Consider the following 21,398-nt stretch of genomic DNA (forward strand, 5'->3'; position numbering starts at 1 on the left):
AAGGACTAGAGAGTGCCCTATTCAACCACAAGGATAGTGTTGCAAGCTTATCTTTTCTGTTGCTCAATGAACATTGTCTGTGTATGAGGGGGGATTCTATTCCTGTACCCTCTGCAGGTTTCCTACTGTTAAAAAATAAAACTTACTGTTATTATGGGCAACCTTTTATGTGGTAACACAGATGTTTTTGTTCTACAATTCTGGCACATTTAGTTTGTGGATATCTGTAACAGATTAGGCAGCATAAGCTGAGAAATCACTTGTGTGGCATCATTTTCTTTGAGGTGTTTCATAGAAACCATTACTGCTTGGCTTCCTTTTTGTAAATGCTAAACGTTTAAAACACAGAAAACTACCTCAGAAGATCCTTCAGCGAAGAGCTAAAATAACGCATAAAAATGAGTCCAGTTGTTCTCAAGTTATAAATGAACACAGATAGAGATTATGAATATGCAGCATGATACTCATTTAAATATAATTTTATTTAGCTAAGATATTTGGAACAGAAAAAAGATCACAGCACACCATCCATAATCTCACCATTCAAAGGTAGGATACTCATAGTGGCAAAAAGCAAGACTACAAGGTGGGTGATGTACTGTTCAGGATAAGAATGGTCAAGTCTTCTCTGTGTTACCCAAAAATATAGCCTGAATTAAGACTGAAAATAGGAATATTTATTCATTACCATAATCCCCACCTGGTGACTGGTTTACAATTTAAGTCCCCCAAACAGTGCAGTCCATAACTTTTGCCATCAGAGCCACTCTATACACAGAATAACAAACTATCAACCTAAAAAAGTATACATACTTGTGTAGCAGACTGCTGAATGCCTTCCCACCATAGGCCCTAGTTCGGTCTATTTTCTCCACCGCCTGCTTAGCCAAGTTCACCATCACCATTTGTATTGTTTGAGGCTCCAATAAAGATGGATTAGATTTTGTGACCAACAGAGTAAGACTCTGCAAGAAAGTAAAATGGATTTTCATGTAAAACAGAAATATAATTAGGCCTCTGGATTTTAGGCAAGGAAAAAAATCTAGTTTCAGCCACCTAAAACAGGCTACAAAAATAAAAATAAAAAAGGTTTATAATTTCAAATTAAAAATTACATCTATAGCAGCATAGTAAACCTGCAACATCATACTTTTAGTCAGGAAATTAGCAGCACACTAAATTTGTGACAGCACAAAAATCTGTACCGCAGTAAAATTCACTTTTGCTGCAAGGTAAAATTAACATCACAGTAAATATAGACTATGAGCTAAAAAGCTAAGTACATCATTTTAAGGGAATGTTGATACTGTGATTATAGCCATCGGACCTCCAGTTTTACATGGAATCCAAACTTTTCATTTCAAAAATCTTGCATGCATTGACTGGGGTCTGAACTGCAGCTGCCTTGGAGAGAAGAAATGACAATGCAACTCAGCTATCGTGCCCCCTGGTCCATGAAATATTTAACATCACATGAACATTTTTGCGGTATAACCAATTTTTATAGACAATTTCTCTTCTGAGCAACCTGAAAAGTACTGATATCAATTCCCTTGCTTATTACTGTATGTTGGAACAAATACAGTTCCTAAAAACTGATGCATGTTTGTTACATAAAGAACACAACACTTCCTTCTTGTCATAAGCCAAATCCGTATACCTCACCAACCATGAACAAATTAAAGAAGACCCTGACTGTTTATCATAAACCATTATATCCTTGGCCTAGAATATGCTATCCAATTTACTCTTCTTAAGACCACACCACACACATGCCTAAGGTAAAACGCAACAAGGGTATAACCTAGATGAAGTACAGATATTACTGTTACATGTCTTTCACACCCCGATGCTTGTCTGTAAGAACTCAAATGTGCTTTTTAATCAAGAATAACAATTTATCTAACATCATACATTTCCTAATTCCTTGCTACCTGGGCTGTTTCAAAAGTGCCATCTATAAGATCTGTAAGCAATATCTTTGGTACATCAGCAAATAAAAGTAAAATTAAAAGAATCAATCACCACTGATCCACATTTAGGGCTGTCGCTCATGTAGTAGATCGCTATCAGTTGTTTAACTAGTCTTTCCTTAAATGACTTCCCCTCCACTGAACGATTATTCCAGTCCCTAATTTCTCTTCCTATAAACGAATATTTGCCCCAATATGTCCTCTTGAATTCCAACTTTATCTTCATAATATGATCCTACTTCTAATAACTCCATTCATGCTTATTCTTCTACTAATGTTATTCCATGCCACCTCTCCACTGACAGCTTGGAACATACCGCTTGGTCGAGCAAATTTTCCCCTTACTCCCAAGTCTTACCAGTTTGCAACATTTTTGTAACATTACTCTTTTGTCAGAAATTACCAACAAAAACTGTGATGCTTTCTTATGAATCTTTCCCAGTTTCCTAGTGTGTCCCATGCGCTGAAACCATACTCTAATCGGGGTCTTACCAGCAACCTATACACCATCTCCTTTACAACCTTACCACAACTGCAAAATACCCATGTAAGTGTACCAAGAGTCTGTAACATTTATTTACAACCTCATTAATTTGATTACCTCAATGAAGATTTTTCCTTATATTAACACCTAGGTACTTACAGTGATCCCCATATGGGACTTTCACCCCTTCAACACACAGTAATTAAAACTGAGAGGACATTTTATCTTGGTGAAACAACCCAATTTTTCACCACATTTACCGTCATATCATTGTTTGCTGTCCATCTCACAACAACGCTGAGGTCTTTTTACAGATGCTCTCAATACTGTAACTTATTCTATACTGCCCCCGTCCAATAACGGACCATTTATATTGGTTATTATTTATGAAGTGTTATTCAAGAGGATCAGCTCTAGACATGAAGACTTCAACAAGGGACATTTCCACTACAGTGACCAGATAGACGATAGCATAGCAATGGTTCTAGAAGTAGAGCATTAGGAGGACTGAGCTACTACTCCAGGAGATCGGTGTTCATCAACAAAATTGAGTACACACTTTTAATTTTACATATCAATCTTTTGTAGTATATAGTTCCATCTCTATCTCAGTAGTGATATTTTCTGTTAGTAATATTTCATCATTTCTTTCCATCTCCAATTCTCATCTAGGTGATAGTAGATTTGTGTATGAATGTGGTGTAGATTCCAGTAGTAAACTGTGTGAATAATGTACTGTCTTCCTTTCAGTTAAATTTCAAAAAGCGTCGATGTTTAAAAATGAATTCACTAATAACACCAACCTGCAATGATTTCCCCGTTTTAGTAAAAAAAACTAGTTCATGTGAAAAACGATGTGATGATTTCGGAAACGCCAACTGTTTTGCCATACCATGTACAGATTTTAGATATTTTATATATATAAGTTTCTCAAAAATGAAGATTTGTAAATTAGTAAAGGATATAGCTTTCCTTAAACAATGTCCGAGACTAAAACTGGTAACTAGATTTCTTAAATCAATACAACGAAAAAACATAAGCAGCCCAAACCATAGCATAACCCAAAGTAAGGTAAATGAATTATAGCTTAAAAATGAAATCAAGACATACTACAGAAAGAAATCCGAGTTGAATTTGCAATTATATCATGTTCACTTAGCGGTAACTCAGGATTTAGCTCCATTAGAATGGCAGTCATTTTATCAACACATGGAACACAAACTAACGTTCACATTTAGTAAGAAACAGGACACATTGAATAAGAAATTGAATCATTTGAAAGAGACACAAATACGTCACAGTAAACAAAAAATTAAAGAACAAAACATAGGCCCAACGGACACTATTACTCCTACGGTAGTTAACTTGACCAAGGTACAGTTTACGGAAGGAGAGAATGAGCTACTTAAAAGACGTCCAAAACACAACTGGCCTCGTAAAGATTGAGAAATAGATATCATTAACACTGTAGCAGAAGCGGAAGCGAACATCTCAAAACCCCCATGCAATGTACAAGACGAAGTAATATTGGAGTTAAAGAAGAAATTGCCCAGATTAGCTAAAGAGATTTATACCAATTTTGATCCTAAACAACATATAATAATAAAAAACAAGAAATCAAAATTTGAGATAACAATATTATAGTGACCAAGGCTGACAAACCGGGGGGGGGGGGAGACAATAGTTTTGATGGACAAGGATACATATATCAAAAAAACTGAAGATTGTTTTGATAGTAACAAATACACAGTAGTGACTAAAGATCCCTTAACAAAAGTACAACGCAACTTAAAGGCCTTACTTAAAAGATCCACATTTCTTTTTACATAACAAGAACAACAAAAACTCTTCAATATGAATCCTAGGCTCCCCGTGACCAGACCTTTGCCCAAAATACATAAAAAAGATCTTCCAGTTCGCCCAATAATCAATTGCCGAAATTCTCCCACATATAAGGTCTCCAAATACATTCATAATTTTTTGAAAAAACATTACACCTTTAATAATAAGCAACCCTTAAGAAATTCCATTGACTTGTGTGACATTTTGAATAAGTTTGGTATGCGTCCAAATCAGACGATGGGCTTGTATGATGTAGTGAATATGTTCCCGAATATTCCGACAGAAAAGACTGTTAATATTACACACGATAATATTTGTAAACATAGTAGTTTTAGTAAACTAGAAGTAGAAGAGTTCATCAGATTATTAAAATTCGTATTAGACAATAATTACTTCTTTTTTAACAATAGAAGCCAACGGTCGTAGCTGTGTTGAAACACCGGATCCCGTGAGATCTCCGAAGTTAAGCAACATTGGGTGTAGTCAGGAGTTGGATGGGTTGCCACGCGCTGTTGGTGGTGGGTAAGGGAATGGAGGAGCGGAAAGGAACTGGCCATCCTACCGCACGTAAACTCCGGCTCAGGAACACCTCTGCGGAGGTTCGGACCTGCCTTCGGGCAGTATAACCCTTACCTAACAATAGAATTTATAAATGGAATGGGTTAGTAGCAATGAGTGACCCAATATTGGGCATCCTTGCCGACATATTCATGGATTCAGTCGCGCACAACGAAATATTGGCAATTATTAAAGGAATTGATTTATGGTTGAGATATGTAGATGATACATTTGTAATTATAAACAAAAATGTCTCTAATAGCCAAGAAGTTCTAGATAAGTTAAATGAAATCGAACCCAATTTGAAATTCACAAAAGAGGACAAAGTCGATAACTCATTGAATTTTCTAGATGTAACAGTCATGCGTAAAGATAACACTCTTGATTTCCATATCATTAGAAAGCCGATACAATCATCTACAATTATAAACAATTTCTCATTACACCCGAATTCACATAAACAGGCATCCTTTCCCAGTCTAATATACAGAGCACTTAGAATTCCTCTATCTCCCAAGAATTTGAAGACAGAGTTGAATTATATTAGGAATCTTGCTAAACTGAATGGTTTCAAAATAGGAATGATCAATAGAATGATCAATAAAATTAAGAACAGGTTATCCACGAATTTGATACCAGACAAAACCAAAAAGACTGAGTATGCTACATTCACTTATAACAATCCAGCTATTCACCAGATTACTAGTGTATTCAAAAAAACATAATTTTAATATAGCTATTAGAACTACTAATACTAACCAATCCATATTCTTTAATAATAAAAAAGTTAATTATGACAAAAATCGTTATTTGGGATCGGGAGTATATAGACTCAAATGTACACAGTGTAATTTTTCAGATGCTGGACAAACTGAGAGAAGCTTTATGACAAAATACATGGAACATGTTAAAGCATAAGAAAATACTCGGCGATGAGTTTGCATATGAGAGAGACTGGTCACCAATTTGAATCCATAGAGAAAGATCTAGCGATAATTAAAAATATAGAAAAAGGAAGAATGTTGAACGAACTAGAAAGTTTATATATCTATTTAGACCAGACGTATAACAAGGATCAGAATCTTAATGACATCACGGACATTAAAAGCATGTTACATGAATTAACGCCTAAATTATTAAATACGGTTAGTTCAAGCAAAGTTAGGATACCTAATTCTTCATACTCTAAAACTCCACCCATACCTACGGATAATAGGCCTACTTCCAACAAATTCGATAACTCCGCCACTTTGTCAGCATCGACACAGTTAACTCCACCCATCCTTTCCTCCCTTCCACACTCCCCCATCCCTTCCCCTCCGAGTTCACTACCGCCTCTGCAGCACAGATACAATACGAAACACAGAGCCAACAGAAGGACAGTTACTAACACAACGGTAGATAACAAGTAACAACTTACAACAAACACGTAAGTCCTCATCTATTCTAAGCAACGTAATAAGGGTTATCTCCTTGCGTTTACCTTTTTAAGACTTCCTTTCCTTCTCTTACAGTGAACATTTTTCCTGAATCTACCGGCATCTCTTGACAAAGGTTTCTGACAATGTTTCCTACCAGTACAAAGGGCCACTTTTTCTATGATAATCAACTGATGTTTCAGTTTCGCCTTTACGTATATCTACCTTTGAATGTTTTAATACCTTCATGCTTACGACTTTAACAGCGGCCCTGAACGTGTTTTATACATGACATATGTTTTTGTGCTTATGTTAACGCCTTCATTTTGTTGGCAATATACGCATTATCACTTTAGGTGAAACCACATATAATTTTATTTGAACAACTTGAATTAGAACTACGTCATTTTATTGGAGGAAGTTTTAGTCTCTGACAAGATAGTTTTAGTATGATCATTGACAGTGTTCCATTAAAATGCTTTCATTAATGTATCAATATTCACATTATATGTACCAAATTTTAGTAACTGGCTAATGTTTTAGCTTCTATTATAATATTATATGTACTTTTGAAGATAATATTTTAGGCTGAAGATGCCCTAAATTAAGGGCGAAACATGTCCCAAATAAGTGTTATTGCATTTATGTAACCACTGTAAGTGGAATTAAGTATTGAATAAGTGGATTAATGAACACCTTTATTACTTTTGAACTGTAAATTTTCAATGCGGACAAATAATGAGGTTTATAACATGCTTTTTCACGTGCCGTGAAGTTTTATCCTGGCCCTAATTACTCACAATACAGGCCAATACATTCGACTGATGAAAATATCCTTGGATTAGTTATGTTTAAAAACCTGTACTGCCAATGTGACCGTGTTATGTGTATTTCATATTGACCGAAAAAATCTTAACCTAAAAGCAGCCTTTAAACAGGATTATTGGGCATGAAATTCAGTGTTCCGACTGTTCCTTCACGTTCAGTGCAGCTTTATGCTGGCCATAACTACACACAGCACGTCAGTACAGCAGCACTTTCCCGCTGTTGCAGAGCATGCCATGTTGCTTTTACTGCGCAGTTACAGTCCCGTGTGCCGGCACACTGTACCAAAACACTCTACCTCAAGCTCCTAATTTTCTGGAACAACCGATTGTTCCGGTCTGTCCAACCTAACTCAAAGGCGCAAGTTTAAACATTTACACCACCTCTGCATGCTTAAAGATGTGGATGACAGTTATACTTTCTGCCAGATTTTAATTCTGTCTTCATTAGTAATGAATTTCACAACTTTTACCGTATCCATAACTAGGCTATCAAAAGACAAATATGTACCATGCTGGTCAACTTCACATGATTATGTTCCTAATCCAGATGTACGTTATCACATGACAAATATATGCTACCCTTCACTGTACCATTCAACACAAAATAAATTTCTAACTTCTGAATGGAATGCGAAATACAAGCACACACAGGCTCACTGAGTTATTCAGCAATCTCACAGCTAATCGGCAAGCGAAACTGAGCATTCCTGAGGCTAACGGCTTGCTCCCCTGAAGGTGCAACTTATCCTGTGAAGTTCAAATATTCAAGGCCTTTTCCCATTATCATGCAACTGTTGCGAGGGATCTTACCCAAGCTGGAAATCACATTCCTTTCACAAGGGATAACAAATAAAATTTTCAAGGCTACGAAAAATGTGATCATACCAAACGATAATAGTGAAAATCTGTGACACGATAAGTCAGGTATTTTTATATAGATTTAATACGATGAGAAGCAGGACTTTGAATTTACAAAGTGCTAAGCAGGAAAACGTGTTAATGAGGAACGAACTAACAAGGTTTCACTGTACATACAAAAACTATCAGAACACCCTGAATAATACTTCAACTACCCTAATTCTCTGAGTTCTATTTTCTAGAAATTGAACCTCCCATTCTATCACTCTTTTGTCTAGTTCAACAGCACTCATTTCCATAAGTAGTCTCCCATGATTTACCCTATCAACTTGGATATGTAATAGTGAAACAGTCTATTTGACCTCCTTACTTTAAAATACCTGCTATATCTTGCTGGAATCCTGCAGGCTGAGCCTCACTGAAGTAACCTTTCCTGAACTCGAACTGCCTTCTATCAAACGAGTTAGTAATATTACAAACGTGTGTAATATAATCAGAAAGAATGCTTTCCTAGAGCTTACATGCAACATATGTCAAACTGACTGGCCTGTAGTTATCTGCTTTATGTTCATCATTGTACAATGGGGCTACTATAGCAACTCTCAATTCATCTGGAATACCTTCATGCAAACAGAAATAAGTACACAAGAACCTCCTTGTTTATCCTAACTAAATGGGACTGGAGGTAATCCGGATTTAAAAAAACATCTTTTGGCACATTAACTCAATACAGTACATAAGGTACTCACTTCTATTTAATGAAACAGCATGTATGTTTCTTTTGTTTCAAATTTATGTGGCATTTGAGAGCAGCACGATCGAATAGGCATTTCACCAACATCCGTTCAGCTGGAGTTGTTTCCATCTGATATTCTGGATAAACCATTAATTTTTCCAGTTGTGCTGTTGCCTATGCAAAAGGCATTATTTCTTCCTCTAAAACTTCACTTTCATTTTTCAACTCATCATCACTCCCATCCTTTGTACCACAGGCAGCAATAATTTTTCCATCGTGCATCATGCCATAACCAGCATCACTGTCATTATGCAACAAGGCATGTATGTTACTATCATCCACACTGACCCTAGTAATAGTAGCTTGAAGCATTGTGATTGGCAATCTCTATGCTGCCTGAAGTGCAAACGTAAATGTATAGTTTCATATTGTGCCATTTCACTGTTCTGAGAATAGAATTCAGTGGAGTTAAGATGGTGGCAATTGCCGATAAATTTAAACAGAACGCATCAACTCGATAATATATATCAAGGAGATACGATATAGCGTGAGGTAAAAATAGTAAAAATCAACATGGCAGTGGCCGAGACAAAACAAGACTCAGAACTGTTAACACCAGTACTATTGCAAAATGATAAATGAAAGAACCATCGTAGAGAATGGATGTATTAATTCGAGGAGGCTAGACACGCATTTATAAGTTCATAACTTAGAAGAAGATCATCAGAAAAACAGGGATTTACAATGTTAAAACTAACTGGAAAGTGTATAAATATAACAGCAGTAATATAATCTGCAAGATAAGAAGAATATTATAAAGACAATACATATATTAGAGTCCATCATGGTGAAAACTAGGCCTCGATTTAATCAGAAGAAAAGGGAATTCTTTATAACGCAGCAATAACTAACTGAACTTTAAAAACAGTAATATACGATACATATGAAGCTGAAACAACGGCAGACATATTGGAGATCTGCAACATTATTATGATAAAATTCGATCTAAAAGAATTATCATTGAAATTGTAATGTTAGAAGGCTTTGAATTCAACATAATGTCACAACTAACTTCATACATGTAACTTTGTACAAGACCTGGCTGCCACGCAGTTCTAAGAAGACTATGAGGAGATTGTCTGGACGAGACCAAGCTAAGATGACGGCAAAGAAGGACCACATATCCGAGAACATCTCAATAACCAGAGGCGGACTGTGACCGTCAAGCCAGAGCCGCAGATGACGATGCAGACATAATCCAATCCCGGAGCCGAAGGGAAAAGATAGGTTTTTCATTAAATTAAGGTAAATTAGTGTCATATAAATTCCAAAGTAGACGTCTTAGTTGTTTATAAATAGATGTTAGTTCGTTAATATCTTTGAGATGATTCAATTATGTTAGATTCTCGCAAAATAGTTTTACATTTGTGTCAAAATACATGGAGATAGGTAGTCATCCTAAAGATAAGATCAATTCTTATTAGGGGGTGTGAAGTGAATAATATGTTAATGCCATTGCAATGAAACCAAAGAATATTGGAAGGTTATACCATGTGAAATATGTAGTGCAGAGTGGTAGAATATTTAAGGTTATATGTGAAGTGATTATTGATATTTTGGAATATGAAGGTTAGATATTGCTATAGGAAATCAGAGTAGGGTTATATACGTGGATATGAGAATAAGTCGAAGACATGTTGAGAATAGATATGAAGATATTGATCCAATGAAGTGAATAATTGGGAAGGAAATGATTTTAAGCATCAAGAAGAGTTAAATATAAGGATTATTGGAAAGAAATGGAAGAGATATGTGAGATGAAGGTAATGTTATATGAGTATAATGAAGAATGGAAAAATAGAATATATGGTGCTACGTCGATAAAAGAAGAAAATGATTATGTCTGAAGAGAAAGATGATATTTTGATGCAATCCAGGATCATTTATGTTCATGATACCATGATGATATTTCATAGACAGAGAATCTATATCCTATGATAGTGACATGTTGTGGTAGTTATAATGGGTTATGGCATGATTAGATCATCACAATGAATCATTTTAGGAAGTGTCGGTTAGTAATTTGATAAATTTTAACCTAGTATCTCTACCATAAGGTTATATTTTCCTGAATGATAAGCATGGCATACATCAAATCACATGGATAGGCATTGTTATTTTCTTATAAATAATCCCAGGAGGATAGATGATTTCTAGTATCTTCATGAAAGATATCTTTTGCATATTTAGATAAATGACACGAGGTCATACACTAAAATTCAGATACTCAAGTGAGAAATATGGTTAACTGTATATATATATATATTTATATATTTATTGAACGTATCAACGACTTCCTGCAATTACGGGTTGCCACAATGGACAAAGTAAAGCATATCAGGATAGAGATTGTTTTATCATATAGAAATATAGCGGTGATACGGATTTTTTAAATTATGGAGGTCCGAACCGGTGAGATTTCAGGATGTGTACAGATCCAGATTATTCTGATAAATGATGCAATGATGAATAATGTTAGATGTTAAGGTGAATATTAGCACATGTTTTTGATAACAAGAAATACTTATATTTTTCCCGATACACACAAATACTGTGATAATCCAAAAACAAGCATAAAGCGTAACCCTGACCCTAAGTTATCAGAATAAGAGAAATGAATTATGATATTGATAAAGACAAAACAACTTAACATTATCCTTGACTTTCTAAGTGGATTTGTACTTATTTAAAGAAATTTTAATTTTGATTTACGTATATTTTCATTAATTTGAATGATGATGTGAAAGTGATATATAAGTTCATTTCAAATTTTATTAATTTTTATCATACATAACTAACATATTAATGATCAATATTCATGATTTACCCTGTTGAAGCAGATTCAATTAATTCAATGTGAGATAATAATTTTCCTTCATTTCATTTTCTTGTCTCAACTTTCTCAATTTGAATAAATAATTATGGCACTGGAAGTGCTATTTATCAATTTGGTTAAGCATTTTAGATAGATTTAGAGTTAAGGCGCAATATAGATCGTATTCTTCGATAACCAAAGATTTATAAGATGGAGACGTCCATCATCACTACTGGTAAATAATGTGTTTATCAAGAAGCCGTTCTCTTCTCTTTCGGAACTCATGTTAAAAATTTGTATAATCATGGAACACAGAGTAAACTGGCCTGGATTTCTTTTACGACTCGCTCTGGACACAGAAAGGCGAAATATGTACAGTATTAGTTAAATGGAGCATATATTTTCCTGATGAAAAACACAAAAATAATAATACTGCACAATAAATAAAAAAATCAATCTGGATAATCCGGATGAATGAGGGATGGATAAACAAGGGTCTTGTGTAAGTACTTCATATGTACCGTATTTACACGAATAATACCAGCACTTTTTTTTTAAATTGAGGCAAAAAATTGGGGTGTGGGTTTTATTTGCGTCAATGTTGGCATTTTTTTTTCTTTCAAAATCGGCCTTCGTAAAGTTAGGGTGCGGGGATTATTCGGTGGCAGGGATTATTCGCTTAAATACGGTAGTGCTACTGGTATATCACACCCCACTGTCTTTAATATATCCCCAGAAATCTTATCAATCCAAAATTATTTTCTACCTTTTAATTTTTGTAAATAATCATAGGTAAATTATCCTTACATCCAACTATCTTAACATACTGCTGACTAAATACTTCTGCCTTATTGTAAATCCTAGCATATACACCACCCTAATATCTAAACAACACTAATCTAGAATGTAGAATAATCCTAGATTCTAGAGTAATCCTACAATGTTCTTCATGGATCCTGTTTCTTTCTTAAAGTACCTTACATATCCTCCCATTTTTCACTAATATTCATATTACTGCCAATTATGCTTGACATAATGTTATCGTTAGATACTTTTTTTTTTTTTTTTTTTTTTTTTTTTTTTACAAGTTCAATTTCCTAGTAAGTTTCTTCAATTTTTCCTTACTTTCACATCCATCCTCATCTAAATTTCTTTCCAACATGCAAGTCCTTAAACCACTCAACTCATTTGACGACACGTTCACACAAGCATTGGCCGGGCTTTAAACAACTCAAATGATGAGACATTCACACGCCGCGCCAAGTCGCATTTACTAACCTTATATTTTGATCACCCCTGCAAGGACTTCCCTTTTGTGAACTTCCATGAACAGAAGAATGTGGCTTGTTTACAGCTCTCCTTCTAAGAACTTGCACCATTATTTATTGCCTAATTTTAACCTCTGAAAGCACAAACATTTCAATAGGTGTCAATCTCCTAGCCATGGCTCTGGGCGTAGTATAGGCAAGTGACATCAATGCTGTTGTTGAGTTAATTGAAAGTGTTTTAGATTCAGAGGACAGCGATTGTGATTATGATAACACTGAAGAAGAGATTTTAAATGAAAGTGACAGTTCATCTGATACAAGTATCTGTGAACTCGAACCTAAACTTTGCGTGTGAAACCAAAACATAGTGACTAGGAGTGGGTTAGTAGTAGAAATAACCAACCAATTAATCATTAATTTACAGGCTCTCCAGGGGTATCAGGAAAACTGAGAGACAAATATTTAGATAATTCTCTATCGGAGTTGTCTGTGCTCTTGGAGTTTATGGAACGTAGTTTCCCACATTGCACAGAAAAAAATTTATACTATAGAACAATTATCGGACCCACATAGAAAAAAGATGGTGACTGTCAATTGGTTTCACACTGATGAGGATGAAATTAACGCCTACTTTGCCCTCTGCATTCTACATTCTGATGTCCCAGGTTCGTAAGGCCCACACCCAATTACATTTTTAGCAAAGATAAATGTAATGAGACCCCAATTTTTCAAGAGACAATGAGTAGTGTGAAGTACCTCTACATATACACAAATGTTTTGAGATTTAAGACACAAAATCTTCGTTCGAACATCATTGTTGTCGAATACAATTATTTTGAATTCTTCACTGAAAACTGTGCATGAAAGTTCTGATTGCTGTTCCATTTATGACATTTATTTCAGAGTAGTGCACAGTAGTTTTGACTGGGTGGCTTACTTGTGTGTTGACAACAATTTAAATCTGATTTCTACGTGAGCGTGCGAGACCATTAAACCTGAAGTGAATGGGTTAATTTCTTTATTTCTCTGTTATATTATAGTGAGACTTTACCATTCCTCACCACTTTTAATAAAGGTACATATTTGTTTCCACACTCCTAAACAATTGGTTCAAACCCACCCCATAGGCTGTTTATATTTTTATTTACTATTTTCCACTGATCATAATTACTTTAACTCCCTCATGCCTTTCTCATTAATAATATGGTACTGCTGAAAGTTCCTCCTTTTACAACCTTCCTTCCTACCACATTTGTTTTTAACTATGACTAACAAAACTTCGTGATCACTTACTCCACCTACCACTTCAGTTTCTCTATAGAGCTCATCTGGTTTTATGTATCAGCACCACGTCTTGAATATTCTTCCCTCTAGTTGGTTCAAACACTCTCTGATTCAGTTGTCCCTCCCACATTAACTTGTTTACCCTGTACTGGTCATGCTTTCTGTCATCCGCATTACCTTCCAAGTTAACATGCGGTAATTGTATTATTTAAAAATGTAAACGTATTATTTCAAAATGTGACTGCATGTCAAGTAAAATCCAATGCATGAGCTACAGTGATTCTAAACTTTCCTTTGCAACAATTGTTTTTGTCTGTATGTTCAGAATACTGCTGTTTGGATGATATCAGTATTACAGATGACCGGTTTCAGGCCTCATTGTTCCGGGTTTGATTCCCAGTCTGGTGTGGCATTTAAATCATCAACCATCACTTACCCTGACTTGAGGATTGGGTGTTCGTGATGTCCCCAACATCCCTGCAGCTCACACACTGCCATGCTTCACAACACAAACACAGTTTCCTATACATGGAAGATGCAATATATCCTCATCATAAGATCTATGCCTCACTTGGGCTGTGTGCTGGGCAACAACAGTCACAAAATAATAATAATAATAATAATAATAATAATAATAATAATAATAATAATAATAATAATAATAATAATAATAATAATAATAATAATAATAATAATAATCAACAAATTTCAGTTTTGATTTTCTCTCCTTAAATAGTGACTCCCTTTCCAAATTATTAATTATTATCATTATCATTATTATCATTATTATAACGATCTTGTATCCCCATCCCCATGGATCGTCACCCACTTCCTTAGCCATTTTCCACCATATGTCAACTGTACTTTTTTTGATAGCATTTCTCACTTCTCTCTTCGCCGACTTATACTCAGCTGTGAGTGAGGTGTCTTCTTGGCTGACTCGTGCTCTCTGTGCCTTCCGTCTAAGTTGTAGACAATGTCTTCTCTGGTCAGCAATATCTTTGGTCCACCAATACGCTGAACGCTTCTTGTTTCGTAAAATCTCTATAGAACACTTTTCTGCCTTGTCAATACTTAAGTCATAAATGAAAGAGAAGTTCCACCTAATCAACACTATTTTATTGTCACATGTAGGACTGGTTTCGACCTCTCAAAAGGTCATCCTTAGCTACACTAGAATTGCATTTACATATTATGCCTCATTTTGAGAGCTAATGACATATTCTAGAATTCAACGATTTTAAAGTGGTTATACCCATGTTGAGAATTTCAATATTATACAATTACAAAAATTAATTGCTCTTCTTACACTCAATGTACATATGTGAGAAACTAATATGAGTTCGTCTTTTCTTTAATGTGATGAGTATGTCAGAGTATTTTTAAACATAGGCATTTGCCTAGTCAGTTTAATTGATCCCCAATCTTTTGAATATTTAGTCCTGTATGAAATGAACTTAATTGAACAATTGTAAAATGATCAGTATTATAGTCGTTTTAACAATAATTTACACTAAATGTAGAGATATACATGTTGATAGTTCAATAAAACAAATGACTGGCCAAAATAAAACATTAGTAAATATAGTTTAACGTGCTTGACTGCACTGTTGATTGTCTAATGCGGCAGGTAAAAAAAATGAAAAAAAATGAAATTTATTTGTCAATACTTTACAAATTTTATTATACTTAATTACCGTACATGTTTTGAGAGCCAACTACTCTCTTCTTCAGCAGTGCTAAAACATCAATTTATCTTTGGTACAAATAGAACAATTATATATAAATCTTGAAATTGTTACAATATATCTCTGTGTTTCACCTTTCACTTACTATGTCACTTGTTACAGACTTTAAACTAGAAATTTTCAAATAATAATAAAATCTATTAAATTAATCACTACATGCTAATTTTACGTCCTTATTTACATCTAAAAAGAATAAAATGTGTCTTCGTGTCTAAATTTACATTTACTTTGCCATTTAGTAAAACACTTTAAAATAAAATAGTTTCCAATTCGTTGCTCTCTGCTATCAATGACCAAGAACATGTTTGTTTATTCAGACTAGTGCAATAATATTTTGTTCATGGTTAAATTTGGCAACCAGTTGAACTGAAGAATTCGATGGTAAAATGGCTAGCATGGTCATTACGTAACCGGCAGCATAGTAGCAGCTCGCCTCGTAAGGTCATTGACAGTAAGGAGGACATATTGTTTGGTTCAGACCGTTACATCACTTTAATTTGTGGATAAATTTAGATGAAACTGAAGTAAGTAGGCCTAAAATAAAATTCTCCTGGCATCTGAATAGTAGTCTATTTTTGCAAAAAAGTCTCTAAAGTTGGTTTTTTGGTTGCTTATTTTAAAGGAATTGGACAGTTAAATGGCTAGCATGGTTGGACGGGATAAAGAGGAGGAAATTCCGATTCATGTGAGGTCTCAGAATTATAGCAGTAAGTTAAATGACAATTATTAGAATAAATAAGGTAATGGAATTACAGATCAGGAATGTAAATATAATATTTTTCATTTTTAGGACTTACGGAAAGAAAAAAAAAAATTTTCAAGAAGAGAGCAAAAATATTTTAACATAGTGACTAACTTAACAGATGTTATTTATTTATTTTTACGAAATGGAAACTATTTTATTTTAAAGTGTTTTACTAAATGGCAAAGTAAATGTAAACTTAGACACGAAGAAACATTTATTCCTTTTAGATGTAAATAAAGACATAAAATTAGCATATAGTGATTAATTTCATAGATTTTATTATTTATAATTTGAAAATTTCTAGTTTAAAGTCTGTAACAAGTGACATAGTAAGTAAGTGAATGGTGAAACACAGAAATATTGTAACAATTTCAAGATTTTTATATAATTGTTCTATTTGTACCAATGTACCAAGTCCAAAGATTAATTGATGTTTTGGCACCGCTGAAGAAGAGAGTAGTTGGCTCTCGAAACCTGTACAGTAATTAAGTACAATAAAATATGTAAAGTATTGACAAGGCGGAAAAGTGTTCTATAGAGATTTCAATATAAGTCAATACGGACCAACATGGTGAAAATAATCAATTCCCTTGTTTTGTAATGTACTACTAGTCATGGACAGATTACATGCTCTCCAAATAAGCTGCATGGCGAGTTCTACAGGTTTCTCAGCTGCTTCTTTCCCTTTATAACAACAAATTTGTTCTGTAATACTATCCATTTCAATTTCTTAAGATAGCAAGAAATTTTTCTCTGTGCATACTTTCTATATTCCACTGTGTTGGTTTATACAATTTAATATTCATCTGTGAAGTTTCAGGAAGAACACGAAAAGTAATGTACTGGTGATCGCTTCCCGTGTATTCTTCAATCACCCGCCAGTCATTGATTTTTGACACAATGTCCTCAGATACAAAAGTCACGTCCAGTATGGTTCACCTACAGCCCAGTCGTCAAAAGGTTGGCACATTTCCAATATTAGTGACCATCAAATCCAACCTAGCGGCCATCTTCATAGTTCGACGCCCTCTAGAGTCGTACTGTGAAATACCCCCATTCTAGTGCTTGTGCAATGAAATCACCAACCACGATTAAACCGTTGTCAAAACGTTGTAATACATCCTCTAGGTCATCCAGCTTAGCCTGAAATTCAAATACTGACTCATTTGGCGTAAATTAACAGCTCACTAAAGTATATCTACCAGTGCGGGTCCAAACAAAACTGTCTCCGCATCCTTGGTTTGATACTGGGCATCTACCCAAATCTCGTATCCAAATTGCAGCTGTCCCACAATTATCCACGAATCATCCTGGGTGGTCTTTGTCTTGATAAGGTTCACTAAGAAGAAATACGTCTATTCCTATCTCAAAGGTTATCTGCGTCAAAGTTTCTCGAACCCGATCATGGACTCAAATGCAATGAAGGATATTGTTGATATATTATTCCCAGATCATCCTGAGAGGTCTGATGATGATGATGATGATGACTTCATAGATGATGTACCACTTTTTACACAAGAAGAATTGACGAGAACGATTATGTCCCTTAGAAATAAAAAGGCCCCAGGACCAAATAGTATTCCAGCAAAGATACTAAAGCTGATAGCAGATTTCTGTTCACAAGTACTGCTGAAAATGTACAATAGCTGTCTGCTATCGGGGGTTTTTAGTGTTCGCTGGAAAACAGCTCGGCTAGTTTTAATAAGCAAAGGGAAATCTGGGGACTATAGGCCTTTATGTATGCTGGATACTGCTGGTAAAGGATTAGAAAAGGTTTTGAAGCCAAGAATACTTTCAGCAGTTCAGCTAGCTGGGGACCTCTCTGATCGTCAACATGGTTTCCGAGGAGGACATTCAACAATCGATGCAGTATAGGAAGTGCTGAATACAGCGAAAAGTGCACAAATGAGTAATCATCATTCTCGAAAAGTGACACTCCTTGTGACTCTGGATGTTAAGAATGCTTTCAACTCAATAAGGTGGAATGACATATTGGAAGCGCTTCAAAATACTTTCAAACTACCAGAGTATCTCATGTACATAATGAGAAATTATTTAAAAGATCGTACTCTAGTATATCACACAGAAGATGGGCAGAGAGTGAAACGGCTCACAGCTGGTGCAGCACAAGGGTCCATGATTGGCCCAAATCTGTGGAACATTGTGTATGACGGATTGTTGAGGTTAGAGATGCCGGAAGACACAATGCTAGTGGGCTATGCTGATGTTATAGCTGTTTTGATAGTAGCTCGAAATTTGGAGTTGGCTCAGTTTAAGTTAAATCAAGTGATGCGACGGGTGAAAGATTGGATGGCGAATCACAGATTACAACTGGCAGATCATAAAACAGATAGTTCTCTTGACAAGAAAAAGGATCATGGCCGTGATTTCAATGTATATTGGACAAACAGAAATTGAAACATCTAGAAGTATAAAGTACCTCAGAGTGACACTTGATACCAAATTTACTTTTTGGGATCATATCAAACGGGTGACAGATAAGGCGGTGAAAACAACGATTGCGCTGAGTAGATTAATGACCAATGTTAACGGTCCAAAGTCTAGCAAACGATGACTTCTGATGTCGATAGTTCACTCAACACTTATATATGGTGCCGAAGTTTGGGCTGAATCTCTAAAGTTTGAAAAATACCGGCGAAGGATAGCTGCGGTACAGCGGAGATCAGCTTTGCGTATTACAAGCACATATCGCACAGTATCCGAACCTGCGGTTCGTACGGTAGCAGCAGTAGCACCGACTGATTTACTTGCCTTAGAGAGACAGGAAATTTGGCGAACTCAAGGGGATCTTGGAAAGAAGCGTGCTAAGGAGCTAGCTATAGGCAATGAATGGAGCTGTGGGAGCAAAGAGGGGAGGAAGATCCTCAAGGAAAATGGACTAAGCGGCTGATACCACGTCTAGCTGATTGGGTTGCCCGAGCTCATTGTGAGGTTAACTTTTACATTACGCAACTATTGACGGGTCACGGATACTTCCGGAAATTTCTACACAGAGTACGTAGAGCGAGCCACTCGGCGTGTATTTATTGCAATGATGTAGACTATGTATTTCACACATTTTTTATATGCTATCACTGGTCAACTCAGAGAAGATGTTTACATACTGAGCAAGGAGAGCTGATGTCAGAAACTATTGTGCAGGCGATGCTACAAAGCCAAGAATCTTGGGATCAGGTAGCAGTATATGTAGAAGGCATCCTGCGACAGAAAAAGAGGAATATGAATGCTCATGAACGGCAGTAAGGAGAAATAAAGGAAGAAGAAACCTGAGAAATTAGCACGACACCGCCCTGAAGTAATCTGAGAGCGGTTCTAGGGCGGAGATATACGTCATGGGAAAAGGGTGTGTGGGTTTTAGTGAGTAGGAATCTCACACGCTTGTGGGGTGCGGACCCTCACAAGTGCCTCATGAAAGATTTCCCACACTTCCTCGTAAAAATAAAATTATTATTATTATTATTATTATTATTATTATTATTATTATTATTATTATTATTATTATTATTATTATTATTATTATTATTATTATTATTATTATTATTGTAGTAGTAGTTGCATTACATCATCTCCAGTACAAAATATGGAAAAGAATATTTCAATGGACAACATTAAAACGGAACTGTAACTCCTCAGAGCAAGAGCAAAGTTAAAAAATGTAGTTGAAGATTTACATTATTTACACTTAGGCTCTTTAAGCTTTTTCAATCGTTAAATTACCAGCATGTCGATTGAAAAAAGCCTGAAGACTTAAAAAGCTTAAATGTTTTAACATTTTCAATCGATGGTATTAAATTAGGGTTTCCTTCTAGGAAACTAATTTTTTTTTATTATTTACACTGTTTGTCACAGTAAAAAATTACAAGCAATACCTGTACAGCAGCCATAGATGCCTCTCGAACCCAGGCACCAATATCACCACGACTATCCTTTGTGTATTCCCCCAAGCCGGCCAAAAAGCAGCTGTAAAGTTGATCTACATAAGGCGCGCATGAGGGGCTCGAATCTCCTGAAAGAATATAATATAAACTCTTATCAAACCAAATCTGTAAATCTCACTCGTATGATTATACATAAATGCAACGTGATTAATTTACTGTATGACTCCTCACTCTCACAGAAGAGGTACCATCAAAAATGGTAAGTTCACCGTATCTATTAGAAATACTGCTAACAGTAATATCAGAATGTGGCTACGAAATCATATCCAAAAGATAAGTTAATGATTAGACATCGGATTTGTATGCAAAAGCACATTTTGTTTGCCAATATGTACACCTCCATAACCGACAAGGAAGTGCATTTGAGGGAGAAATTGTACTAATTATTAAGTTTAATAGCGCATATATTTGAGATTACGGCATACATTTCAAATTTTCTATTTATTGTGCATGTTTTTGATTTTTATTATGCATATTTTAACATGTTCTACAAACAGTCTTGAAGGAAATGTAAAATAATGAATGCTGTGAACACTTTTGGCAATGAAACGGTTCAAAGGGAACTCCACTTATCAAGACCCACTTCCAAATCATGCCAGAATCAATCAAGAAGCTAGAAATACGTGGGTTGCATCTTGGTGACTTGCTGGACATTACCAAAAATGTGAAACACGAACTGGAAGGTATTGCACAAAACCTCAGACTCCATCTGCAAACAAACTATTGTGATGTCCTTAAATGAAATCCGGGCTACGACGTCACGGAAGCTATAAATAAATATTTGGCTGATAATGATAATGTGGATCTCCCTGAATGTTTAACA

At 35.3% G+C, this 21,398-nt stretch overlaps 1 protein-coding gene across 1 annotated transcript in view; it reads right to left on the minus strand.

The window, feature by feature from the left end:
* Tbcd (tubulin folding cofactor D) overlaps positions 1-21,398 on the minus strand; it is a 278,977-nt gene that overhangs the window by 41,255 nt on the left and 216,324 nt on the right. Inside the window, exons 14-15 of the mRNA XM_068226641.1 lie at positions 20,507-20,643; positions 814-965 (exon numbers count right to left, since the gene is read on the minus strand). Coding sequence (XP_068082742.1) covers positions 814-965; positions 20,507-20,643 — 289 coding nt within the window. The remainder of the gene's footprint in view (positions 1-813; positions 966-20,506; positions 20,644-21,398) is intronic.

The sequence above is a fragment of the Anabrus simplex genome, chromosome 3 (assembly GCF_040414725.1).
Source record: "Anabrus simplex isolate iqAnaSimp1 chromosome 3, ASM4041472v1, whole genome shotgun sequence".
Lineage (NCBI taxonomy): Eukaryota > Metazoa > Arthropoda > Insecta > Orthoptera > Tettigoniidae > Anabrus > Anabrus simplex.